The sequence below is a fragment of the Sinocyclocheilus grahami genome, unplaced genomic scaffold, assembly GCF_001515645.1.
Source record: "Sinocyclocheilus grahami isolate Dianchi unplaced genomic scaffold, SAMN03320097.WGS_v1.1 scaffold700.1, whole genome shotgun sequence".
NCBI lineage: Eukaryota > Metazoa > Chordata > Actinopteri > Cypriniformes > Cyprinidae > Sinocyclocheilus > Sinocyclocheilus grahami.
The window spans coordinates 369,993-395,759 of NW_015505879.1; the positions used below are offsets into that span (position 1 = coordinate 369,993).

The 25,767-nt window shown below is 37.2% G+C and overlaps 4 protein-coding genes across 5 annotated transcripts in view; 1 reads left to right on the plus strand and 3 right to left on the minus strand.

Moving 5' to 3' along the window:
• Nucleotides 1-932, plus strand: part of LOC107559808 (kelch-like protein 36) — a 5,476-nt gene extending 4,544 nt beyond the window's left edge. Inside the window, exon 5 of the mRNA XM_016243775.1 lies at nucleotides 116-932. Coding sequence (XP_016099261.1) covers nucleotides 116-707 — 592 coding nt within the window. The 3' untranslated portion in view covers nucleotides 708-932. The remainder of the gene's footprint in view (nucleotides 1-115) is intronic.
• A 636-nt stretch (nucleotides 933-1,568) lies between these two features.
• LOC107559805 (aldose reductase-related protein 2-like) lies at nucleotides 1,569-8,169 on the minus strand. Its single transcript, XM_016243773.1, has 11 exons — nucleotides 7,623-8,169; nucleotides 7,544-7,571; nucleotides 6,821-6,991; nucleotides 6,602-6,718; nucleotides 3,476-3,553; nucleotides 3,281-3,397; nucleotides 2,993-3,105; nucleotides 2,705-2,816; nucleotides 2,610-2,669; nucleotides 2,066-2,148; nucleotides 1,569-1,757 (listed from the first exon to the last, which is right to left on the minus strand). Exons 1-11 carry the CDS (start codon nucleotides 7,679-7,681, stop codon nucleotides 1,724-1,726), a joined length of 972 nt encoding a protein of 323 aa, XP_016099259.1. The 5' UTR covers nucleotides 7,682-8,169; the 3' UTR covers nucleotides 1,569-1,723.
• A 2,319-nt stretch (nucleotides 8,170-10,488) lies between these two features.
• LOC107559814 (tyrosine aminotransferase-like) lies at nucleotides 10,489-17,502 on the minus strand. Of its 2 annotated transcripts, none has more exons than XM_016243780.1 (12): nucleotides 17,430-17,502; nucleotides 16,431-16,718; nucleotides 16,027-16,131; nucleotides 15,784-15,851; nucleotides 15,541-15,699; nucleotides 14,882-15,020; nucleotides 14,743-14,795; nucleotides 12,866-13,018; nucleotides 12,658-12,786; nucleotides 12,489-12,572; nucleotides 11,227-11,325; nucleotides 10,489-11,130 (listed from the first exon to the last, which is right to left on the minus strand). In XM_016243780.1, exons 2-12 carry the CDS (start codon nucleotides 16,684-16,686, stop codon nucleotides 10,990-10,992), a joined length of 1,386 nt encoding a protein of 461 aa, XP_016099266.1. In that variant the 5' UTR covers nucleotides 16,687-16,718; nucleotides 17,430-17,502; the 3' UTR covers nucleotides 10,489-10,989. The 2 variants fall into 2 exon arrangements, with proteins under 2 accessions (XP_016099266.1, XP_016099265.1); XM_016243779.1 differs by having other exon boundaries at nucleotides 16,431-16,705; nucleotides 17,430-17,500.
• Nucleotides 17,503-19,501: 1,999 nt separating this feature from the next.
• Nucleotides 19,502-25,624, minus strand: LOC107559815 (uncharacterized). The gene is made up of 7 exons (XM_016243782.1): nucleotides 25,180-25,624; nucleotides 24,669-24,892; nucleotides 24,042-24,140; nucleotides 23,685-23,786; nucleotides 23,466-23,579; nucleotides 22,926-23,034; nucleotides 19,502-22,450 (listed from the first exon to the last, which is right to left on the minus strand). Exons 1-7 carry the CDS (start codon nucleotides 25,325-25,327, stop codon nucleotides 21,387-21,389), a joined length of 1,860 nt encoding a protein of 619 aa, XP_016099268.1. The 5' UTR covers nucleotides 25,328-25,624; the 3' UTR covers nucleotides 19,502-21,386.
• Nucleotides 25,625-25,767: the final 143 nt, after the last annotated feature.

Here is a 25,767-nt window from a genome sequence, read left to right on the forward strand (position 1 = left end):
ATATATATATATATATATATATATATATATATATATATATATATATATATATATATATATATATATATATATATATATAAACTTTTATTATTTTTTTTTATTACTTCTTTCATAGATTCACATATGGTCATGCGGGCACTATTCACAAGGGCATTGTCTACATCTCAGGGGGCCATGATTACCAGATTGGCCCATACAGACGTGACATGCTAAGTTATGACCCCAAAACTGCAGACACATGGGCCGAGCGAGAGGCCATGATCTTGGCTCGAGGCTGGCACTCTATGGCGTCTCTGGATGACAGGGTGTATGTCATCGGGGGCAGCGATGACCATGAGGACAGCATGGAGCGTTTTGACGTGTTGGGGGTGGAAGCCTTTGACCCGCAGACTGATCAGTGGACCAAGGTAGCCCCTCTCAGGTACCCTAACAGTGAGGCAGGGGTGGCGGTCTTGGATGGAAAGATCTACGTATTGGGAGGGTACACCTGGGAGGCCATGGACTTCTCTCAGGGCACTCAAGTGTTTGTTCCAGACAAGGGCCAGTGGGTCTTAGGTCCAAATCTACCGAAGCACATTGCCGGAGCCTCGGCGTGTGTGTGCCTTGTCAGACCACAACAAACCAACAGTATAGAGGATCATAACACAGAGAGAGAGACAAACAGAATTCCAGCCAGGAGCAGCACAGGTGATTGTCTGGGGATCTGATGAACACTTTTATGAGAGAATTTACTTTCTGAACGTAGGTTGTCATAAGCCAGATGCCATTGGCTGCTTCTCAGATCCTTTTAAAAAGAGGTCAGCAGGAAATACTGTGAAATGTTAGACTATGAATTGAGTTGAAAAGCACAAATTAATATTGTAGTTTTTGTTACAAACTTTTTTGGAGTTTTCATAGATGTCCTGGTGGCTTAGCGCATCTTCTGAGTTACCATTAAAACATCCTGAAGTAACAATTTTACATGACTGTTTGCAGTGTTTTGCATTTATATTTTGATTTTATGAATTAGAGTACCATTCAAAAGTTTTTTTAATATAAATTAATACTTTTATTTAGCCAGGATAGATTAAATTGATCAAAAGTGACAGTAAATGCTTTCACATAGGTATGTATAAAAGGTTTCTGTTAAAATGTTCTATTAATCATCAAACAGAATCCTGATTAAACAAAATCATTATTTCAACAAACACATTAAGCAGCATAACTGTTTTCAACATTGCTAATAATAATAAATGTTTCTTGAGCAGCAAATCAGCAAATTAGAATTATTTCTGAAGGAAAATGTGACACTAAAGACTGGAGTAACGATGCTGAAAATTCAACTTTGCCTTCACAGGACTATACTACATTTCAAAATATATTAAAATAGAAAACCGTTATTTAAAATTGTAATAATATTTCACAATATTACTGTATTTGTGATCAAATAAATGGAGCCTTGGTGAGCATAAGAAACTTCTTTCAAAAAGAAAAATCTTGCCGGCTCAGAATAGTAGTACTTAATGCTTTATTTTAACCAAGTGAAGTTAAAATAATGACATCTGTTAGCGTTTCTCAAAAATATTTTATTCCAGTGCCTTAAAATGTCACAGTTTAGCTATACACATATGAATGCCTGAACCTAACAGTCGAAAAAGTGTCTTCTTACTCCGGCCTCCAGAAGTGCTTGGACATTTTTTTCTAGGTGGGTTGAACTTCTTGGTCATCCAAGACTAACAGCATTTCACTTGAAGGGGTAGAAGGGATGCGATTCCAATCTGAGGAGTAACAACACCATCCAGTTAACTGCTAGCAGTGTCTAGTAAGTATACAGTTCACGTTATGAGCGAAATACCCTCATTATATACTTCCTTTGCCAAAATGTATCCCACAATGCAGTACATTAGACCTTGACCTTGTCTTTCCAAATGGATTGTAAGGAATATCAGCGCATTTTAATATCACCTTGAATTCTCATGATTGGTCTGTGACAAGTTTTCACATAAAACAATATAGCATCTACTGTTTAAAGTGTGTATTGTTGCATATTGCATGCTGTTTTACATATTTAAAAATATACTCTTACTGTGTTATGATGCAGGCCTTCCAGCCTCGATTCAGAGACCTGAGAGCATTCATATCCTCTTCATCCAGAGTGAAATCAAAGATCTGCACCCAGACACATAATATTGATGTTATAATAGTTATTAGATACAGTATCTAAAAGATACTCTAATTTTTCAGAATGCGACAGGAAAATGTGTATTAGGCCTACTGTTTGTCACCCAAAAATGAAAATTCTGTCTTCATTTCCTCAAAACATTTTACGGTAACCACTGACTTCCATAGTATGGAAATAAATACTGTAGAAGTCAGTGGCAACTGTTTGGTTCCCAACATTCTTTAAATGATATTCTGTTGTGTACAACAGAAGAAAGAAACTCATAGGTTTGGAACAAGTTGAGGGTGATTAAATGATAACAGAATTTTCATTATAGGGTGAACCATCCCATTAATATTTTGCTTTAGTATATACCAGAATGAAACCACAAGATAACAACTGACATCATTAGGGAAAAAAAAATACTATATAATATTGAAATGTATATATGGAATATTTAGAAGTTTACCTTGGTATTCTCTAAAATGTGGTGGGGTTTCATGCTCTTCGGGATCACAACAATGTCCTGCTGAACAATCAAATGCAACATTAAATCCCAAAAACAGAAAAGTAGATGCTGCATAATACCTGTCCAGGGGTCTGTTTGTGCTTTTTGCCGATTTCCCCAACAACAGGATCCTGCAGTAACATCATGGGATCCATATCTCCTCTTTGACTGCAGATGCGGGGAAATGGAAGTAGAAGAATTGTACAAAATAGCATGTGATGTTTAGGTTATACTCTTTGAGAAATGTTTTAGTGAACTCATCTGTCATTCCCCACCTTCTTATTGCTTTGATAAGATTTAAGAGCTGATTCTAGTTGAAAAGGTCCCTGAACTTTATAACTTACAACTCTGAAGGTCTTCCAGGTGAGCCAAATGGACTGTAGGCTGTTAAAGCAATGTTTTTGGACTTACAAAACTCAATCAGATCAGACTGAACCAGGTAAGGATGGAGCTCCACCTGTAGATAATACAAGCGTAACTATTAACAATATTGTATCAAATGATTGAATGTGTCGCATGCTAATATGAGAAATATATTTCATATTTCCTTATTAGGGTTACTCAAACCGGCGTACATCTGTTACGCCGCCAGATGTAGAAATCTAATCACGATAATGTGACAGTTCATGCACCTGATTGACAGCGGGTGGGATTTTGGCCAAGGATAGCAGTCTTTCCAGTTGCTCGATTGTGAAGTTAGAGACACCGATACTTTTCACCTTTCCTGTGGCTTTCAGAGCTTCCATTCCCTGAAACATATGGCAGCACACTCTAAAGACTTTGAAGACATCGTTTAGTCATTATTACGTGTTAGCTGTTAGCATTACCTTCCACACATCGATATAGTCGATGTCAGTTGTGAGGACCTTTCCATCCTTTTCTGGGAAAAGCTCATCACCAGCTTTCTGTATGTTATTGTAAAGTAGCAAACAATTAGTATACTTGAACTTGATTCTGCAATCTATAAATCGTTTCGCAGATTAAAAAGAGTAACTGATGCTGATAAACGTGTGTTTGTGTAGGCTATATATAGGAAATAGGAAATAAATATAATAAAATTATATTGCTTTATCTGGAAAGCATCTGCTCCCTGCAAATATGTCCTTGCGGGGCCCATGGTGGCTTTTTGCGGGCACAGTGGGCTAGGGCCAGCCCACACCAAACCTAAACGGGCCCAGTGCAGGCTTGCCCAGGCGAGGCCCACAGCTTTGTGCTCACCGCAGACTCTCTGTGAGCAGCCTACACTATGGGACTGCCCACATTAATCCAATGATGGCCCAGTGTGGGCCAGACATGAGCCTGTTAATAAGAATTTTGTGGGCAGTTTTCTTCCTTACCACTAGGGGTGCTAGGATGTTTTAGGTTTCCTTAAAGCTGCAGTCCATAAGTTTTGCCTCTTTGTCGCCATCTCTGTTTGAAAACCTGGAATTGCAGCTGTGTGCGGAATTATCTAGCTTGCGTGGGTTGTGAGTAGGCACAGCTCCAGTGCAGATGAATCTAATGTTTTGAGGAGTATGTGTGGCAGTCAGTCACCGCACCGGTGTGGATATGTACTGTCCTTCAGAATCACAGATTCTAGTCTACGTCTTGGAATATATGACCCAAATAAGAATTTTCACCGTACTGTAACAAGTCTGCCACGTTTGTTCTGACCAACTGAGGAAAAAAGCATTACCATAAATCTCGCTACCAATGGTGATTAAATCTAAAGATCAGTGAGCTCATATCACGTCAAACTGTTCAAATTATTATTATTGTTATACTTTATTCTCAAATGATTAATGTTAACAACATCAGCATTGGTGACTATGAGTATAGTGTGTATTAGCGTGTAGATTTCAATTTCTACACAGTCTAATCTAATTGTCATACCCCTCGAATTTCATATTAAGAAATTATTTTAACCCAAAAAGCTAATTATGCTCCCTTCGAACTGGTTTTCTTTCAAATACAAATCTTTGTAATCCCAGGCTATCTGTAATCAGAAGCACATTTATAACTGGAATATAATTTAATTTCATTCTCATGTGTTTCATAAACACATAATTCTCTCTGGAATACAATCCGCCATCAAAATGACACATTTCTTTATTCCAGCTGCTGTGAGAAAAGGCTATAAACGATCCGCCACCTGCAGGATCCTCACATGCGATAGCCTAGTAGCCAGGACAACTTCTTTATGTTTACAGACGTGACGTAATGACGCAGTGCCATGCTAAAATTGCGAAAACCTACCCGTAGCACTCAAATTAGAAAATGTTATTATAAGCTAAACGTTGTGAATCGGGCTAAAGTAAGGCGCTAGTTTTGAACACTGGCTGGTTATGTACTTGCTCAAATATTGATTTCAGATCATTTTTAACAAAACAAATGTACGGACTGCAGCTTTAAGTAAAGCCATGTGGGTAGAGGGAGTTAGCATTAACAAGCAGCAGTAGCCTCACCTGCTGAGCACATTGTGCTTTGTCCTGGTTGGGAAATGTGCCCAGTCTAAAGTAAGGATTTTTTTTTTTTTTATAAAGTGTACATTGCTGATGTTTTTTGCAGAGATGTTACATGTATGTATGGCTTATGTTTGGATTGATACTAAGAGTTTAAGACTGTGTATTTGTATGCATTTTAGAAGGACTCTTTATTTGGCGAGGTTACCACATCATGGTCCAGTTTGAATATGGATTTAAAGTTCTTTTCGACGTGGGACCATAGTCTGGACTATTTTTGACTGTTCCTAGTTAGGAAGAGTCTGGTGTTTGAGAGCCGTGGCGTGTTTTCATTACAAGAGGTTGGATTATTCATTTGCTATCAGTCAAGTTCAGCTATGGACAGTGTTTGGACATTGATGTCCAAATCAATCAAATTCAACTTATTAAAATCAATTTATTAAATCCAAAACATTCAGTTCAGGTTAATACAGCTGCATATAGCCAAAAATGTAAATACACAAAAGTACAAAAAAAACACAAAGCAATGTAAGACTGTAGGATTTCGTCATGTGAAAGTTGATGTGTGCGAAAGTCTGAAATCTGTAGTACAGATAAGACTTTTGCACACATCAACTTTCACGTGACGAAATCCTACAGTCTTACATTGCTTTGTTTGCTCTCTTTTGTTTTTTTTGTTGTACTTTTGTGTATTTACATTTTTGGCTATATGTAGCTGTATTAACCTGAACTGAATGTTTTCTGTTTTGTATTTAATAAATTGATTTAAAATCCCTTTGACTACTGTACATTTTTGACAATACAGACATTAGTTATGTGGTGACTGCATCCATTTCAGATGTATAAGAACAGTTTTTTCCTTAAGACTTAAGTAGCTGGAAAGTATTTAAAGTGAAACAGATGTATTGTTGTAGATTAATAGTGCGGGCCATGTGTGGGCATAGTGAGGGCTTTCTGGGGGCTAAGTGAGGGCTGCCCGTGCAGGGCCAGCGCTAAGGGGCCAACGTTTTGCCAATGAGCAAATTCTCAGGGGCCCTATGCTGGCAACCCGCTGGGGGCCCTAAGGCTAGCCCTAAGTGGGCCCGTAAAGGGCCAGTGCAGGCTTGTTTGCAGGGCTGTGTACAAACATCTGTAAGTCAGTTTTACATACATTCTAAATCATAAACATCTTAAAGACATCTAATAAACGTGTATTTGACACCTGATAGGATGAGCAAACACTAAAAAATACGTCTTGCAGATGTAAATGCAGACGTCAAATAGACATCTCCGTGATGTACGTGTGCTATATAAATGTGTTATATTATATTTTAGCCTATTATATTATTTATGTAATGTTGTTATTATTACAACAATAATTGATATTTATAATCTACTTTTGCAAATAATTAATATATATATAAATATACATTTATAAATAATAAAAAAATATTCAAATAATTGTATGTATAATTCAAATCATTTTCATTCCAAATAATTATTTATCCTTTTTTTTTCTTTTTCTTGTATTACCTTCAGTCCCACTGGAAAGTGCACTAGGTATAGGTCCAGGTAGTCAAGTTGAAGGTCATTCAGAGATGTATTTATGCAAACAGGAATGTCTTCAGGAGCATGATGGGTACTCCACAACTAAAAAAGGGAAGCATCATTATTGCGTGATGTTTTGCTCCTTTAAATGAGCACACATTGATTTAGGCCTAATTTTAGAGCGCCAACATAACTTGAACTCACTTTACTGACTATGAACATGTCTTGGCGTCTGATGATGCCCTGCTGTATCATGGACTGGATGGCCTTTCCAACCGCTGCTTCAACCCGGTAGCTGTAGGCTGTGTCTATATGCCGATATCCAGCAGCGATCGCTGCCTCAACTGCCCTCTGACTCCTATCTGGGCAAGTGGACTGTTCACCATGCAGTAAATCATTAAAGCCTTACTAAGATTATGACATTATTACACTACTAAAAATGACAAGATCACTGTCCTTGACATGGTCCTGCGTCTTAAAAATGAAGACTTGGAGTCAAAAGATATAGGAAAACAAGAGCATTTAAAATATAACATCCGTATTAATTTAGAATAATTGAGATAGATTCTCATTACTTTCAAGTAGATTTTATTTTGTTTTCATTTTAATTTTAGAACATGTATTGGGGCTACTATGTGGGGCAAGTTGTCATAATAGAAACCTGTTATCAAATAGCCTATTATTAGTGCATCTTATTATTACAATCATTGAAACCAACATACAAAATCACTGCTAGCATTTGCGCAATGAAACTTCGGACGTTGTTCACATAACTTCCCAATGTGACAACTAGCTCCTATACTTTCCCATATCCCTATTCAAGTAAATCTTATTGTTAAAAAGTGTCCAGAGTTTTCTGAACGTACCATATATATGTAGGCTATGTATGTAAATTAGAATGTGGCTATTGTAGAAATTTAATGCTACCTCTGGCTTGAATGTTCCAAGACCCAGTACAATATAACAAAGAGTGAAAAATGTAAGGGGGTCTGAATACTTTCCGTACCCACTGTATGTGCCATCATTTAGTTCAATCTTCCTAGGCTGTCCAGTGCTCTCCTCCATGTAAGAAAGATTTGTGCAATGTAAAATGAGTAGCAGCTAAGTGGATTGCCTTTTCTTTCCTGTCGTTTCCTATGCCTCTGTATTTCTAGCTCCAATCTTCCTCTTCGCAGTCTAAGCAGACCTGCCTTCTCTTTATCTTTGCAGTTAATCATTGAACTTGACAAGGGGTGTGTCTGTGCGTATGTGTATGTGGGTGCAGATCATTTAACACTATTGTTCCCATATGTATGTTTCCTGAAACTACAGGCTGTTGGCACAGTTGTCAATGTGACCTTAAGAGCCCATGTGACCCTGTGTTACTTCCTCAAGAATTGAGTGTGAGTGCAAATCAGGATATCCTCAAAGCTGATAGAGCTCAATTAAAATGTTAAAAATAAATGTAAGTTTTACCTCTGACCTTTAATTACCTTTTAACAAGGTATAGGAAGGTATGAAAAGACCAAAGATTTGACTTTGAGGCACCCTCTTTGTATTATGTAATTCATGCACCCAACACTAGAGGGCAGCACAGTGGCACAGAAAAACTTTTAAAATTAAAAAAAAAAAAATTTGATACAGCCTTCCAGGTTTTTTCCATTGTAACTAGCCCTTTTTTAATATCTCTCTTGTAAATATATTTATGTTCTTTATTGACGTGGTCACCCTCCACAGTTAGGATGTTCTTAGTCATCTGAATGACAAATACAAAAATATTTTTTAAAAATCCAAAATCTGAAACAATCCCAGTGAAAAGAGGGACTAAAATGCTGCTCATACACGTGAAAACTATCACAAACACTCTTAAAAAATAAAGGTGCTTAAAAGCTTCTTCACAGCAATGCCATAGAAAAACCATTTTTGGCTCCACAAAGAACCATTCAGTCAAAGGATCTTAATAATATAATCTAATAAGAACCTTTTTTCGCCACTTTTGTGAAACAGAAAGGTTCTTCAGATGTTAAAGGTTCTTTATGGAACCCTTTAGAAAAAAAGGCTCTTCTATGGCATCGTGAAGCACCTTTATTTTTCAGAGTGTAGTTCTAATTAAACTATAGTACACTCTAAAAAATGCTGGGTTGTTTCAACCCAATTTTGGGTCAAATATGGACTAACCCAACCGTTGGGTTAAAGTTTTACATAAAAATTTTAACCCAAAAGTTGGGTTAGTCCATATTTGACCCAAAGTTGGGTTGAAACAACCCAGCATTTTTTAGAGTGTATCTAGTAGGGCTGTGCAATATATCGAAATTGTACATATCGCAATATGCATATCGCTACGGCTTGCAATATTTGGGGCCATGAACAAAAGACAAAGAGAAAATCACTCACTGCTCTTACCTAAATAACTTTTGTAGCTTAAATAAGAATCAGTGCATATTGAATTCATAGAGTAAATACTAAGCAGTGTTGTATTTTTCCTTTTTATTATTCAGTTCCTAAACTCATGTTAAAATGATTACACTAATGTTAAAATGACATTTTTATGTAATGCTAGAGTAAAACACTACCGTTCACTTTCAGAAGTTGTTGTAGGGGTGCTTTCTTACAAAAAGTGAAACATCTATGCTAGTTATATTAGAATCAGAATCAGAATGAGCTTTATTCACCACTTATGTGTGTGGAAACACAAGGAATTTGTTGTGGTTTTACAGGAGCTCTTGATAGATACATACTGTACATACATACAAATAACCAGTGTTGGGGGTAACGCATTACAAGTAACGCGAGTTACGTAATCACAGCCTGAGGCTTATTCATTTCACTTTTGGTGTGAAAAGGCTTTTATATATTTGCCAAAAATATAACTTTTTTTATTTTAAAAACAAACAAGCAAGCCCTGTCCAGATTAAAAAGTAACGCAAAAGTAACTTAACGCATTACTTTTCATAAAAAGTAACTAAGTAATGTAATGAGTTACTTTTTTATGGAGTAACGCAATATTGTAATGCATTACTTTTAAAAGTAACTTTCCCCAACACTGCAAATAACCATATATATATGACACAAGATAGTTATAGAAGTTCACAGAACTGACTCAGCAACAGCCGAGTAAAACTGTTTCATCTGAGCATGTGGCACTTTAAGCATGATCGGATCACATATCGCATTTTTCTTCAATATCGCACAGCCCCTCGTATCTAGTAACGCTTGTGTTGGTAACAGGGTTGAGTTAGAAAAGTAGTCATAAAATAATAAATTACATACCCTGAGATGGCACAATACAATTTCTTGTCATTTTAAGGTGTCTTCATTTTCATGGATATTTACAAAATGTTGATTAAACATTTAATTTTTTTTAATTTTTCCAAGTGGAAAAGCACAGATTTCGTGTAATGGCCCATGGAACAGTTTTAACCAATAGGATCGGAGATCAGAGAAAACCATTTCACCCAGTGTTTATTATAAATTATTAATCCTTATCTTTATCAAAATAACTTCCCCCGACTCTTGCAAGTTACAACGACATCTCTGATGACGTGTTTACCTGTGTGAGGGCAGGGAAATATTGAACGACCATCCAATCAATAACCGAATAGACAAAATCAAGTCCAGACCTACTTTTTTTTATTTGCCAAGCATGCAGTTTTGTCAGTTATTCAGTTTTTTTCTTGCTACTGTATCTGATTTTTACATCTTGAGAAAGTAAGAGAGCAACATTGGTAAAAGGAAGTCCTTTTTCTTCGGGAGGTGAAATCCACCTATACTTCCCTCCTCCCCCTTCTATAGAATTATTTCTAATAATAATAATACACATTGGTCCTATACTGAGATACAATTTTATTTAAATAGTTTTTGAGGTATAACAATTGAAAACAATATTTAAAAAAAAAACATTAGATGTCATATACGTGCCATATATGTCATTTTGACTCTCAAAGTGGTTGGGCATGCAAATTAAACAGATGCACTACAAAATATTCCATTCCTAAAATGTCACATATTGGATAAATACTTCACATCATGCAGGATACACATGAAATGGCTTTATGGTTTGGTCACAAGGCTTCCCAAACTTGCCACAATGTCTGTTACAGTGTAAGAAAAAAAAAGACTACAATATTTTACAATAATGAATATGTATATAACCCTCAAACTACCCTCCCACCCCTTCCCTATATAATACTAGCCATAATACATATAAAAATATAAATATGATGTTTGCATAGAACTGTGGGTTTCCTGAAAGGGAAAGCACGTCATATGTAATGCACATAACTGTGTCCTCTCTTATAACACTTCGATTCATTCTTCAACTGTATACACCACTTTGCTTTGCTCTTTGACCTTTGCTTTCCTCCTTTTGACCTTTCGCTCTCTGTCTGTTTCTTTCACTGGTCCAATTCGTGGCTGTCTTGGCTCCGAGGTCGATAGTGACGTGCACAGAATTCTCTGATCCGAATGCATGCCTCAATCATCATCTCCTCTGGGACGGTTACCACAATTCGGAAGAAGTTTGGATATTCAAATGCCTACAGAAAGGAACAACAAAGGTATCAGAATGGATGCAACCAAACTTTGTGACAAATAATAGGTATAAGGTAAGATAAGGGAGATGAATAATTCACCGTAGCGGGCAAACAGAACACAGACTGCTCAGTGACCAGCCGTTCAGTGAACTCCACATCATTCTGGAAATCTGGGAAGTGTTCCATCTCGATCCCTACCTGAGGGTGAGCCAGCATTAAATACATTTACCCTCTGCTAACTTGCAACTTTGCACTTTTTGCAAACATGCTCATTCCGAATATGGACATTCTGATGAGCAAATGTGCCAAGTGTGATTAAGTGTCTAATCAGGCCATTTAAAGAGACAGTTCACCCAAAAATGAACATTCTGACATTTACTCGCACTCATGACATTTCAAAAAGCACCATTTAAGTGTAAATAAAAATGCAGAAAAATAAATAATTTTGATTCTGATCTTTAAATTGAATCCAGTCTGAATGATTTGTTAATGAATCAAACAGGTGCTGAGTCAATCTAGTCACAAAGTTTAAAGTCAGCATGAAATGAAAATTCATCCTATTTATTTTCTAATTGCATATCATTGATCTTATTGTGAATCATTTATCCATGCATATGTTTCATTCTTTTTTTTTTCGCCTTCTGAAATACGAAATGTGCTGTGATTGGTTAGCTGGGCCAGTGTGTGCTGTGATTGGCAGCACTCGGCGCCTGGTCAGGAAATGTCGTGTCATTCCACTTACCATAGCAGCCTGCCAGCTTCAGTGTAAATATTGTGTCAAAATCAAATCAATTTGAGCGCGATTTTAAACCCGGATGATTGTAACCACTCTTAAGTTCATCTGCCTTGGGAAAGCTAGTGTGTCTCCGACATAGTGATAACACTCGTTGCCTTCTCTAGCGCAGCTCAACCACGTCTCATCCAATTCGTCGATATTTGTGATATCACAAATCCCGGAAAATATGCGTTGTAGTCCAAACGAGTCGTTCGTTGTAGTTTTTGAAAAGTGATTTCTGTTAAATGAAATATCTCCTTTTGAAGTGGACTTTGAGCGTTGCAACTTTGCAGATCTTTTTTATGCTCAAACAGCAACATTACAGACTAACTAAAGTTGAAAAAGTGAAAAAGCATAATAGGACCCCTTTAATAAAAAATAAAAATTCCGGTGATGTATGCCAGACTTTTCCAATAATTTAGTCCACTTAAGCTTTTTTTTGTCATTTTGGAGTTGGACAACAATTAAGGACAGTAAATGATGACAGAATTGCAACTTTTGGTTAAATTACCCCTTTAGTTTAAGTTTATAAACAATGCTTCATTTTCATCCACTCTTATCTTATAATACACAAAATTCCACTCACCATAATGTACATGGCTCCTGATGGCATCACTGGATTCAGCCCGGGAACAGTTGACAACTCCGAGAAACATATCTCTGAGTTTGACTGAAGAGGGACATAAAATTGTGTTATTGTCAGAGTCAGATGTTGAATCTACAAGCTTTTCTCTCTGAAGCTTTTCTCCTCTTACCTTGAGGAAACTGATGGTGCCTTGGTAGAACTCTGGTGGCGTGTCATTCAAAATGCTCTCTAATGCTCCCTGAACCACAGTACATGGTCCCAATATGCGCTGGCTTAGTTTCACAAGTCCTTCTCGAATCTAGAGTAAACATTAGCGTTATTGGTATGTTTTTTTGTGCATATTTTTTGTTTTCTGTTACAGGTGAGAGGCTACTTACTCCGGTTCCAAATATGTCATTACGATCATGGATGAGGATCCAGCCCATCCTCCAGCCAGGAACCAACCAGCGCTTGGCAAGACCACCACAGGACAGGATGGGCACGTCACTGCTGAGAGGTGCCAAAGGCTGAAAATCACAGCCCGGGAATACCTGCGGAACAACAGATACACTCAGCCCATTCATTACAACACTGTAAATAGCAACATTTTTCTTTAAACATATTTATAATATAATACAATATAATATAATATAATATAATAATCTATTTAAAATGCAAGATGGATGATATTCTTTTGTGTAAGTTTAAAAAAAAAATGTTTTTCAGAGAAACTTGCTCATCAAGGCTACATTTATTTGATAAAAACACATTTAAAAGCAATAATATTGTAAAATATTATTACAATTCATTATATTAAATGCAATTTCAGTTTACAGCAACCATTACTCCAGTCTTAATCAGTGTTACATGACCCTTCAGAAATCATTCTAATATGCTGCTCATTATACATTTTTAGGACTCTTTGATGAATAGAAAGTTCAAAATAGCAGCATTTACTTGAAATACTTTTTTTGTAATAATATTTCATCTATTGAATGCATTATTATTATTATTATTATTTTTTTTTTAATCTTACTGACCTCAAACTTTTGAACAGTGTTTTTTTTTCCTGGCCAGTAGATGATTGTAAAGATAACAGTATGTTAGCTGCATTCTAGAAAGTTCTGCATGCTGTTACCATCCTGTTGCCTTATAGAAGTTTAGGAATGGGGGACTAAGAAAGTTATAAGGGTAGCGAAAGAGAGTTCCTTGCTTGTAGCTGTTTTGTGGTCATCCGCCTGGCTCTAATTACGATTATGGCTTCTTGTCTGGCCGATGGATCCGCCCCATCTCCCATTGGCTAAGATACTGCAATTTGCGGTGCTGGCCCTATTTCACAAGTTCAAACGTGGAAGTATGTTTTGTTGCTGCTGTTTTTAACAGGATCCAGACAGCGAGTCCACATGGGGTCCTCAATACTGCCCCAGATGGAGCTCAAAAACCCATCCAGCCAATCAACATTTTACCTGCAATGAAACGAGGGGGCCGCTCCTCTCCCTACCTTCTCTATCGCCTCAAAATACGTCAAGCTTCACGCATGTGCTAACCACAAACACATGTGATGAAAAGTGCAAAGTCATTGAAGTGCGCTCAAAACGCTCAGTTGGCTTACAACCCCAACTGATTTATTGGGTTACAAACACCTCAGACCGCCGACCGTATTAAGTTGGAAAAAAAACCACTATTTTCCATATAACAAAATAAGTTCTCTCTTGGCAACTACTATCCAGAGTTGTGGACACATTGCCCCCTGCTCTTCAGTATCCTTCATGACATAAAACCCAGAATGCTTTCCAACATCCATTCACCACACAACTCTAATCCCTCCAGTGCTGATGTGGTTTCCACTGCTAAATGAGGCTGAGCTGAGCCAGGGAAACTCACGCCACCAAACAGAAAGATGTTCCCTACAATTGCAGTACACTTTAATGTAGGGCGGGGGGGGGGGACTTTTAGTGACCAGTTCTTAAAATAACCATTTTTTATGTGTGAAGAACATCTGAAGAACCTTATCTTCACTATGTGCAATGGAAATATTCGGTGGATGTTAAAGGTTCTTCATGGAACCATAGGTGCCAATAAAGAACCTCTAATTTAAGGAGTGTTCTAAAAGGTCGAAAAGTGTCTTGCAAGTAAGCCAGACTCAGTTAAGTCATTTAACATAGGTCATTGGTGAGCGTAGAGTGTGAACTCCATGAAAGACCACTGTGAGCTTGGAAAATAAACAGTTCTTAGATAGTAAATACAAGTGTTCCCGTATTCAGTGTGAGCTCACCATGTCTCCGTAGATCTCATCAGCAAGGATAGGGATACAATTTCTTGATGCCACTAGATCACATAGAATATTATCAGATTAATATCCTGGAAGTTCTGTGGATAAACATTCCTGATATATTATTTGTGTAAACATTCACCGGAAAGAATCTTATGCTGGTGTTCTCTGGAGAACACAGAGCCGCATGGATTGGATGGGTTGTTGACAATCAGACAGGCTGTTTTGTCATCGATCAGACTCTCCAGGTGCTGAAGATCAATCTCCCAGGACTTCTCCGGCTAAAGGATCAAAATATAACATAATATATATTTCAAAAAGTTTGAAAAAAAAAAAATTACCTAATCTTGGGCATGATACAGTCAAGAGGTATTGTAGAAACTTACTGCAGAACTGGAAAAAGGGATTATATAAGTGCTTAGGAAGATTAAAACTATATTAAATTCAATTAAAAGACATCCTTATATTGTCTGCAAATAAAATTATTCCTATCTTAGTATAACACTTTATACTGTACTAAAACCTGAGCTGTATTTTTCTGTTATTTGCATGTGCGTGTTTATGGTTCTTTCTATTTATCATTTACCAGATGTGGACCATATATTGTAAGAATGACGCAGCAATTTTCCCTATCCACGCCACAAACCATCCACTAGTCTTTTATGACCCCAAACCCGGCCCATCCTTCCCCCTCTCATAAACAGAAAGTATTTTGTTTTCTGACTCCATGCTAAGCTGAGGTGATGGACTTTGTCTTTTTGATTTACACACTCGTGCTATCAGTGTGATTTATTTACTCACCAGCAGATTGTAGTGCTTGACTTGGATGCCCATAGACACTGCCAGCGTCTTATAGAGGGAGAATCCAGGACGTGGAACTAAGATATTGTCCCCTGGGTTACACAACACGCTGATGGCTAACTCTATAGCCTGGCTACAGCCACTGGTCAAGATCACATCCTACAGATTTAAGAAGAATTTTTTTTTACTCTTCATCAACTTACAAAAGCATATGAAAAATGACAAATGATGGCTGTGACGCACTTTGTCTTCCAGTGGAGCTTCTGGACAGCTGTAGAAGTTTGCAACAGCTTCTCTGCTCTTTTGGTAACCTGTCAATGTTATTTAAAATACGGATTATTTGCATGAGGAGAAAATCATACACATTTTATCAGAATGCAAATGCAAGGTGGGACTATTTAATCGTTGTATACCAAATGAGGCAATTCATTTCTCTTGAAAAATGTCAGTATTCATTCAAGCAGAAAATGAATGCCTAAGACTTACCAACTGAGGGAGCATAGCCATTGTATTTATGTGAGTCTATGGCCTCCTTCACTGCTTGTAAAACAGTGTCATCTGTTGGCATGTTCCCAAACACAGTTGGGTCACCTGGTGGAAAATCAAGTCCAAAAAAAATAATTTCGATTTAATCGCTCAGCGAAAAGAATATTGCAAATAATAGCCTACATACAATGATTGAGACAAGGATAAAATAAAAAATAAGCCGGTACTTTTTAGCAATACAGCTATGATACACTAACAATTTTTTCCCATTTGTTTACAAGTTTTAAATGTTTAATTAATAGATTAAAGCCAGACTGATATAGAACTAATTTACAAATATTGGATCTTAACATTTTGTGTTTTCATTTTTTGTATACAAGTAGGTTATTTGATGCATAACTTACCAATGGATAGAGCAATCATGGGTTTCTCGGGGTTGGGAGTGAGTTTCATCCCGTCCACTATGGCTCGGATGGGGTTGAGTGTTTTTTTGGACATCTCTGAGGGTCTGACGTTCCATCTCTGCCTGAGGCTCTTCAGTTTGGCCGGGTTCACGCTCACACGAGTCCGCACACTCACATGATGGACACTGTTCCCGTTCATGAAGTTCCCGTTGAGGCCATTGTTCTGAGCTCCGTTCATTTCCACTACAAGAGACATTTTCTTGGTCTATGCACGTCTGAAAGAGATGTCTAGAGAATGAAAAAGATGACATTGATAGAGTAAAATATGTTGACTGATATTTACGCAGTGGCATAACTATTTTTTTTATGTTAAGGGTCTTTGTTTTAGACCGACATGAAAAACAAAGGGTTGGATTTTTAAAAGTGTATTAAATTGCAGTAGCCTAGACTAATATAGACTCTCGCGAACAAACGACCTGAGGCGGAAACCATAGCAACAGTATTTGTGCTTTCCATTAGGATCAGTATATGACAGTAACCTGCATTTGGAAATGTAGCCTACTGCAATAACTTTATAAGCTATAGATTTACACCCCGCAAATATATTAAAAAAGCTTTTAGAGTTTTTAAGAAAAGTCTTTAAGAAAGTTGTCCGTTATCAAACAGAAATGTAGCCTACTTGCATAAATAAGACAAACACCGCAATGCAAATAAATTACATTAAAAACACTAGTCTAAATCATCAGATTAATATAGATCTGTAGAATTTTAATATTGTCTAACATTCGTCAAATTAGACAAGATATTCTAAAATATCAAAAAGGAACACAAAAAGTAATGTGGAAATGTATTTTTCTATTGTTTACAAATATGCAAAACATGTTAAAGATATCAAACACTAAAGATATTTATTTTAGACACTAAATGAATGAAAACACGAATGCATATGCTAGTTTAGGCTATAAGCAATATGTAGAACTTACAATGTAACATAAATACCTTATTAAGTTTCTTATTATAACAAATCACGCTCCAGTGGCTGTTGGATGAGATAAATAGGTAAATATGTGCATATAATAATTAAGTCGGTTCATAGACCGGCTTTATACAGAACCCCCCAAATGGGTGTTGAACCCTGCCCATATGTCCATTGGTGGAGACTAGGGGCAGTCCAAAACTCCCCCGTTACCTCATAAGTCTAAAATTCTATAGTTTTGGGGTTGAACCTCCTCCTCCTCCTCAAACACTCCTGCCCTCACTAAACATGAGTTATGCACATGCCGCTCAGCTGTTTTTAGAGACACTTTCCTTCTTTCAAAACTATTGCTGTCTCATTCTCTCACTTCAGACTATTTTATTAGTCGCACCTGTTTACAGCGCACATTTATAATGAGAGAAGCCGTTTAGGTTTAACACTGTATTTCTGTATTCTCCACATCTGTAATGAGAATGAAAGAGGCTGGTCTCCACATCTGTCTTACATAAGTTAAGCTCACGTTTTTGCGTGGGCTGGAATTGTTTTATTGGTGCTAACACTGCAACTATTGGCCAATCTGCTATTATGCAAGTAAAATGATTAAGTCTGTGAAAAGCCTTTTTCCAACTATACAAAATATGGAAAATCAAAGGCTTGGGGTCTCTCACAATCATAAAAATGTTCAAATCAAGTCAAGTCAAGTTTATTTGTACAGCGCTTTTCACCATACAAATCATTGCAAAGCAACTTTACAGCAAATTAAGTTTCTACAATATTTAGTGGTAGCTTATCAGTGGTGACTGTCAGTTAATGTACATATGGCAGAAATGTATGGAAAAATCAATTTAAGACGTAATAAAACAGACAACACTATTAACAGCAAGTATTATATGATGCAATCAAGCTTATAGCAAAATGTGGTAGTTCTGTATGTTGTTTCAGGGTTGGCGTCATCTGAGGTCCTCTCTGCAGTACAAGATTATGATATGCATTATTTGAATGCTTGGCCAAAGAGATGTGTCTTTAATCTAGATTTAAACAGAGAGAGTGTGTCTGAACCCCGAACGGTATCAGGAAGGCTATTCCAGAGTTTGGGAGGCAAATGCGAAAAAGCTCTACCTCCTTTAGTGGACTTTGCTATCCTAGGTACTACCAAAAGTCTAGTTTTGCGACCTTAGGGAGCGTGATGGATTGTAGCGTGGTAGAAGACTAGTTAGGTACGCAGGAGCTAACCCATTAAGGGCCTTATAGGCAAGTAATAATATTTTGTAACTGATACGGAACTTAATAGGTAGCCAGTGCAGAGATTGTAAAATTGGGGTAATATGATCATATTTTCTTGACCTGGTAAGGACTCTAGCCGCTGCATTTTGGACTACCTGTAGCTTGTTTATTGAAGATGCAGGACAACCACCTAGCAGTGCATTACAATAGTCCAGTCTAGAGGTCATGAATGCATGAACTAGCTTTTCTGCATCAGAAACAGGTAACATATTACGCAACTTGGCAATGTTTCTAAGATGGAAGAATGCTGTTTTTGTAACATGGGAAATATGATTTTCAAAAGACAAGTTGCTATCTAATATAACACCCAGATTTTTGACTGTAGAGGAAGTAACCGTACATCCGTCTTGCAAATTGTAATCCACGAGATTCTGTGTACTGTCTTTTGGTCCAATAAGTAATATCTCCGTCTTATCCTAATTTAATAGGAGAAAATGATTGGTAATCCAATCTTTTACATTAACACATTCTGTTAGCTTGTATCGAGAAGCGGTTCTTCTGCTACAGGTAACAACTCTTTCAGTAATTGGATACAGGATCTAACAGGCATGTTGTTGGTTTAGATGCAGTGATGCAAATCAAAAGTTGTTCATGCATTGTTTTCTACTAAAGGGACATCAAGTTCAAAGATCTTTTCATAAGCTCGATAAATCAAACCAAGTCATTCAAAAATCAGTTGGTTTGCAGCCCAATTCAGTGTAACTGCAAAAAAGAGTGACAAGCACATTTTCCATTCTTGTTTCACAGTAAGAAAAGACAACTACAGGAGGTAAATGATGACAAAATAATGACAATATTCATTTTAGGTGAACTATTGCTTTAATAAAAGTCATATGGCTTAAAAATAAATTAGAAAAAAATGCTGTCACTTGGATCATATATGTAACTCTTTCAAGCTCAAACAATCATCATTATCCAAAACACCTACAGACATTAAATGCCATTTTTTTTGTACCTGACAGCACGTATATGAATGAGCGCACTATATCTGATGCAATAATGACTAAGTAGATTGCAATAACATCAAGTCAAATTTACACTCAAGTCAGGTAAATAAAAGTCAGAATGGAGTTTTACAGAGCAATAACCTTGAACTTCAAACCCACAACTCTCTTTCATGTTTTTTGTACTTGTTGGCATAACCACCTATTTAAGAAACCAGCATGTACACACGTAACACTGAATTAGTAAGGTTAAGACTAACCTTAAAACACTTCTGACCTGCTATTTAGTAGAGTCAACACCAACCTTGTAGGCAAAAAACTAAGTAAAAAAAAAACTCACGTCATAATCCAAAATGTCTGTCCTTACATAACCCTTCTAGGTCAATCACAGAAAGCATGTGATTGACCTACAAGCATGAAAACATGTATCCACTAAAGCACGCCATACAGAGACCCAGCGATAACCCTGACCCACCATACACGTCACTAAACCAACAGCAAACAGTGTTCCACATTGGAAACCATGTCGTTTTAGAGTTATATACTCACACTTCATAGGACATTCAGGGCAACAGGAGTCTAAAATGACGGATTACCAAAACCATACTGGACACAAATATTTTGGCATTGACCTTCAAGAGCTTTAAGGCAAGCATTTTGACCTTTATGAGGTAAACGATGAGGTAAAAAAAGCTGCATAGTTTCCCAACCCTAATGAGAGTTCATTCAAACATCCGAAGTAAATGGCCAAACTCAATGTTTGAGTACCTATGCATCTAAAAATATGTTGCAGACCATGTTCGCTGGCACCTTTTTAATGTCTTTTGATTTAGTCTCCGTTAGGCTTGTAATCAGGGTCATGAATCTTCTGAGTATAAATCCGAATACAGTGTATTTACATCAAATAACATGTATTGATAATCTTCAGGCTCTTGTTCTCTTAAAATACGCTTAGTCTGTTGAAGCCACTTGGACTTCATGAGGAAGCTTTGACTCTCTAAGGACAGTTTCAGATTGTGTTCATTGGTTCAGCTTGGTTTGGTGAAGACAATGGTGGCTAAAATCTGTCCTGCACTGATTCCTGGAGAGACAAGTTTTTTTTGAGGCTGTGGATTGAGATGATGAGGAGAACTGTTGGTGGAGCAACTGGTTTCTTTGAGGACACTGGTGAAAGACTGAGCATTTTAAATACCATGAGGTAAATGATGAGGTAAAATAAGGTTAAACGCTGCAATTTTCTTCTTCTAAATTGTCACAGGCTCTGTATGAATCCATGGCTCTTGCGCATTCTTCCTTGGTCAATCTGTGAAGGAATAGTTGAGGTTGAAGCCACTTGGACTGCGTGAGGAAGCTTTGACTCTTGATAAGGACAGTTTCAGATTGTGTTCTTTGGTTCGGTGAAGACAACGGTAGCTAAAATCTCTCCTGTGTTGATTCTTTAAGTACCAAGTTGCTTTGAGACCATGGACTGAAATTGTGAGAACTGTTGGTGGACTGAAGATTAAGGAGTAACTGGTTTCTTTGAGGACACTGGTGAAAGACTGACCTGCTGACCATCAAGAGCTTTAAGCAATTTGATCTCCATAAGGGAAAATATAGTAAAAAAGCTGCATATTTTCCCAACCCTAATGCGAGTTTATTCAAACATCCACAGCAAAATGCTAAAACCGGTGTTTGAGTAGCTATGCATCTGAAAACATGATGAAGACTACATTCACTGGGACTTTCTTTTTGATGTCCTCTGTTTTAGTCTTAGTCAGGCTTGTAATCAGGGTCATCAGAGTCTGTTGAATCTAAGTCTTCGGCGTATGAATCAGAATACAATGCATTTACATCAAATAACATGTATTGATCATCTTCAGGCTCTTGTTCTCCTTCTAAAATGTCACGGGCTCTGTATGAATCCATGGCTCTTGCACATTCTTCCTTGCTTAGTCTATTAAGGCACACTTGAGGTTGAAGCCACTTGGACTGCATTAGGAAGCTTTGACTCTCTAAGGACAGTTTCAGATTGTGTTTATCAGTTCTGCTTGGTTCGGTGAAGACAACGGTAGCTAAAATCTGTCCTGCATTGATTGCGAGTTGCTTTGAGGCTGTGGACTGAGATGATGAGGAGGACTGTTGGAGAACTGAAGGTGAAGGAGCAACTGGATTCTTTGAGGACACTGGTGAAAGACTGACCTGCTGGATGTAGGACAGTGAAATGTTTGTAGAGGATGAATCTGGATTAGAGGACAATGAGTGCTGGTTTGGAGATGCTTGAGGTTGTGGTGTGTACGGGAGAAGAGGTGGTGTGCTCTGGGTTGATGTGGGAGTGCATTCTGCTTGTACGACTCCTCCATCAAGCTCTTCAGAACATTCCTGAAGGATGCTCCTCATTTTTTTGCCATGTCTGGAGCAGATCTGCTCTGGAAAATCAGTCTGACTTTCCTTCTGTTCTGGTTCAGATTGAGTTTTCTTCTGTCTGTGCCTCCCAACCAGGTCCTTCTCCACCAGAAGAGACTGGCTGAAGTCAATCTGATCTATTTCAGAATCCGACAACTGCGTAGACGTAACAATTACTCCATCACCACAAATCTTCTCCTGAGGTGAAATAGTTTCTGTGTTTCTATTCTGCCACAAGCCCTGAGAATCAAACAGCTCTTTTGTGCTGGTTTGTGAGAGTCGATTCTCCTTTGTGCTGTTCTGAGAAGACCTCAAAAATACACGGAGAGTACCATTGGATGGTTTAACAACTTCAGCGTCCCTTTGTACCTCACAAGTGTTTGAAAGTGATGGTGAGAGACTGTCGTCAAGGCTCTGATTTGTTGTTACAGCTGTCAAATAGAGAAAATGAAGATAAAAATGAAGAATGGCTATGCTTACATGCACAACCTTTGTTTCAATCGAACTGAATTCATTCTGATTAATGAATCTGAATGTAGTGCTTACATGAACGCTAAATATAGTGATCGAGTTGATGTGTGCATTTATATGTCACAAGCTTCAAACCAGAATCGATTTTTTGTTCAGAGGTTCCTGCTGTTTGCATATAATAATGATTCTCCTACACTGTTTCTGTATTTGTTTTAAAAAGAAGATTTAATATTTGTCCATTTCTGGATAAATATCGCATAAAACTGCTGCTTATGTTTTTGTACTATGCTGCTTATGTTTATCACGCTGTAAAAAGCGCCCGATTGTGCCTTCAATCCGATTACTAATGGATTATTTGTGTGCATGTAAACGAAGCCAATGTCTGTAATTTCAAAGCTGTTATGGCAAATTCAAAGACAAAATCATGTTTCTTACCGCAATGCAGGAGTCTCTTCAGAACTGTGGCTAGAGATGCACTATCCCTTGAAAGTAATTTTTTTAGGATCTTCTCTCCTCTCCCATATGAATGGGACTGCTTCAGTACCTGCACACAGATGAGGATAGAACAGAATAACACATCAATACTAGTGTGAATATATATGATAATGTGCTTAAAGAAAGGCAATAAACAGTTTATTGTGCTGATACAATTATTATTATTTTTTTCGTTAATGTGTAATTTTTGACGACCTTATTTTTTTATCAAACCGAATGTAAAACATTTTAAGGACCTGTGGGGACTCTGACTAGATATTTAGCCAATATATTTATGTATATTTAGTTGTTGGAATTTTTTCAGCTGTTTTATCGTCTGTCAGAAAAAAACTGTTGTGCTATTAATTTTTGTATTTTTTTTTAAACAGTCTTTTTGTTTTGAAAAATAAAAGCACAAAAAAAATAGTAATGCCTTTTTTAAAAAGCACAACTAAACAGAAAATGCAGCTACTTTAGACACAAAAGCACATAAACACTTACCTGTTCAATACACGTTGGTTGTGGCAGGACTTTATCTAGCTCTCCCAAATAGTGTACAAGTCTCTCCTCCAGTTTCTGTGCATAGCGTTCACCATATTGCTCCTCCATTAAATCCTACAAAGTTAAATAGTCACATTTGATTTGAGGATCTGGAACTGATGCAAACTAGTGCTGATATAAGTAATGTACCATGCAAAGTTTTTTTTTTTCTTCACCAACCCGAATGTAAGTCTCACGCATATCCCTGTCTCTGGCCAGAACATGAGCAAAGGCCTTGAAATCTTTCTGGTTTTTCTGCATGAGATCCATGTTCCTGCGGCTCTATATAGAAGCATGATTTAAACGAAAGGAAAGAAAGGGAAAGTATAAAAAAAAAACTCTGCAGTCCTAAAATATATTTTCTATTTTAAAGCATTATTTGTGTCAATGCAGACAATACAATGCAGTAATGACACATAGTCAGATATTAACTTAATACACTTCAACAAGAACCCATGCATCATAAAGTACATTTAAAAATTACTTTGGCTTTTCATGTATTTACGGTGGCCCCTGGTGGAAGGAGATCATACTTACACATTTGTGATACTCCGGAAGGCTTTTAGGGAAAAAGTTTTCAATCTTGTCAGAGATTTTAGCAGTGCTCTGGTCATCCCACAACATCCACATGATAATCTAAAAAATAAAAAAAGTTCATGAATCGTAAAGTAGTCATGTAATGCCAAACAGATTCACACTCGCACAATTAAACTTGTGTATTCTATAAAATTAAGGAAGGAACTTTGCTTAATTTAATTTAACAATGCAATCAGATAGAGTACATTGCCTTTGGGAGACATTAAGTTTATTTTAATGATTTTATTTTGCCTACTTCGCCATTCTCGTTGGGATTTCCTATTTTGTAAAATCTCATGAACTCATAAATAATAAGAATAACTAATTTCTGAAGGACTAAGATTTTATTTTTCTTACTGATTGAGGTGTCTTTTGTTTATCTGTTTGTATTTGTTCTTTCCTTTCCTTTCCAATGTTCTTTAATAGAGCGGTGATGATTATGATTATTGTTATATTATAATTTTTTAAAATTATTATTATTATATATAATTACAATAATGAAAAACCCATGGAAATCCCTATCCAAAAACGTCAAGCTATTTCTAGTGGGTTGACCACAGTATTTTATCAAAGAAAACAATGCCTCACCAGAGTCTGCAGACCAAACATGATCTTCATGTGTTTGATGGGGGTCACTAGTCTTGGCACAAGTGTGTACGTAACATCCACAAACTCAGTGACTCTCTCAAAGTGCTTGATGTCTCTGGCTTGCACGATCCTCCAGACCTCTGCAGCCACCACACGGATTCTGCACGGCTCTTCAAGGGTCAGAAGATGCCAGTCACCTTCTAGCCATAATGGGGGTCCTAGAGCTGAAAAAGGTTGAAGTTGATTCCCATGCGTTTGCATTCGTTTCTAAATAGTTTATGTTAGATCTATTATTGACTTGCACCAACTGTGCAGTTGATTTATGACAATAAAGTAACAAGTAACAGTGTAATAACATGCAAAGGCATGATTGATTTAATAGATTATACTGCTTTTAATTGAAAGCAAGGCAAGATATGCAAGAAATACTTATGTAAAAAATCATCACTTGATGGAAAGTGTCAGGTTGTAACAGGTTTGTTTGGGTTATTAAAAACATAGCAAGAAACACCTTCTAAGACCTCCTTCATCCGTTTAGTCCATGCATATTCAATGATCCATAATGGTAAAGCAGGAATAAGGTGAGCACATGCTTTTTCCAACCACAAGTTTTCACTCATTCCAGCCAAAGCAGCAGTTTCAGTCTTTAACACTGTCATGATGTCCAGGCATCAGCGGCTTTCAGTGCAGAGCATCTGATAAGAGCTACTGCACGCGGGAAACACCCAATCATTGGCTCTGCTGAGATGATGGTGAGTTTAAACTGGATTTAAAAGTCACATTTTGTTAGGCATGTCCGGACACGTTTAGGAAGTAAATGACGGAACAGTTTACTTTCACTTAGACATCAACAGCAAAGTTAGACATATCACGGAATAATTCGATCTCGATCGGTATTACAGCGACTGCACAAACTACTCATAAGGTCAGTGCAAATATTCTTTGTGTGAAAACAGAAATTGTTGACGGTGACGTTTTAAAAAAGCACAGCTGAAAGAGCTTTTCAAAATAAGAGAACACTTCCGCATCACATAAAATAACCTAAACTAGTAGGATTTAGCTAAATATGAATATATATATATAGAGAGAGAGAGAGAGA

What these genes read in the sequence shown, in the direction of transcription:
- LOC107559805 (XM_016243773.1), bottom strand. Translation starts at nt 7,681, where the DNA reads ATGGAGGAGAGCACTGGACAGCCTAGGAAGATTGAACTAAATGATGGC. An exon ending in AATGATGGCACATACAGTGG is followed by an intron (nt 7,572 to 7,622) that starts GTACGGAAAGTA and finishes TTGTTATATTGT; the next exon opens with ACTGGGTCTTGGAACATTCA. An exon ending in ACTTTCCAGTGGGACTGAAG is followed by an intron (nt 3,554 to 6,601) that starts GTAATACAAGAA and finishes AATAACATACAG; the next exon opens with AAAGCTGGTGATGAGCTTTT.
- LOC107559814 (XM_016243780.1), bottom strand. Translation starts at nt 16,686, where the DNA reads ATGTCTCTTGTAGTGGAAATGAACGGAGCTCAGAACAATGGCCTCAAC. An exon ending in ATGAGATCTACGGAGACATG is followed by an intron (nt 13,019 to 14,742) that starts GTGAGCTCACAC and finishes GTTGTTCCGCAG; the next exon opens with GTATTCCCGGGCTGTGATTT. An exon ending in ATGACATATTTGGAACCGGA is followed by an intron (nt 12,787 to 12,865) that starts GTAAGTAGCCTC and finishes TGTTTACTCTAG; the next exon opens with ATTCGAGAAGGACTTGTGAA.
- LOC107559815 (XM_016243782.1), bottom strand. Translation starts at nt 25,327, where the DNA reads ATGACAGTGTTAAAGACTGAAACTGCTGCTTTGGCTGGAATGAGTGAA. An exon ending in TGTTTGGTCTGCAGACTCTG is followed by an intron (nt 24,141 to 24,668) that starts GTGAGGCATTGT and finishes TTTATTTTTTAG; the next exon opens with ATTATCATGTGGATGTTGTG. An exon ending in GAAGAGACTCCTGCATTGCG is followed by an intron (nt 22,451 to 22,925) that starts GTAAGAAACATG and finishes TCTATTTGACAG; the next exon opens with CTGTAACAACAAATCAGAGC.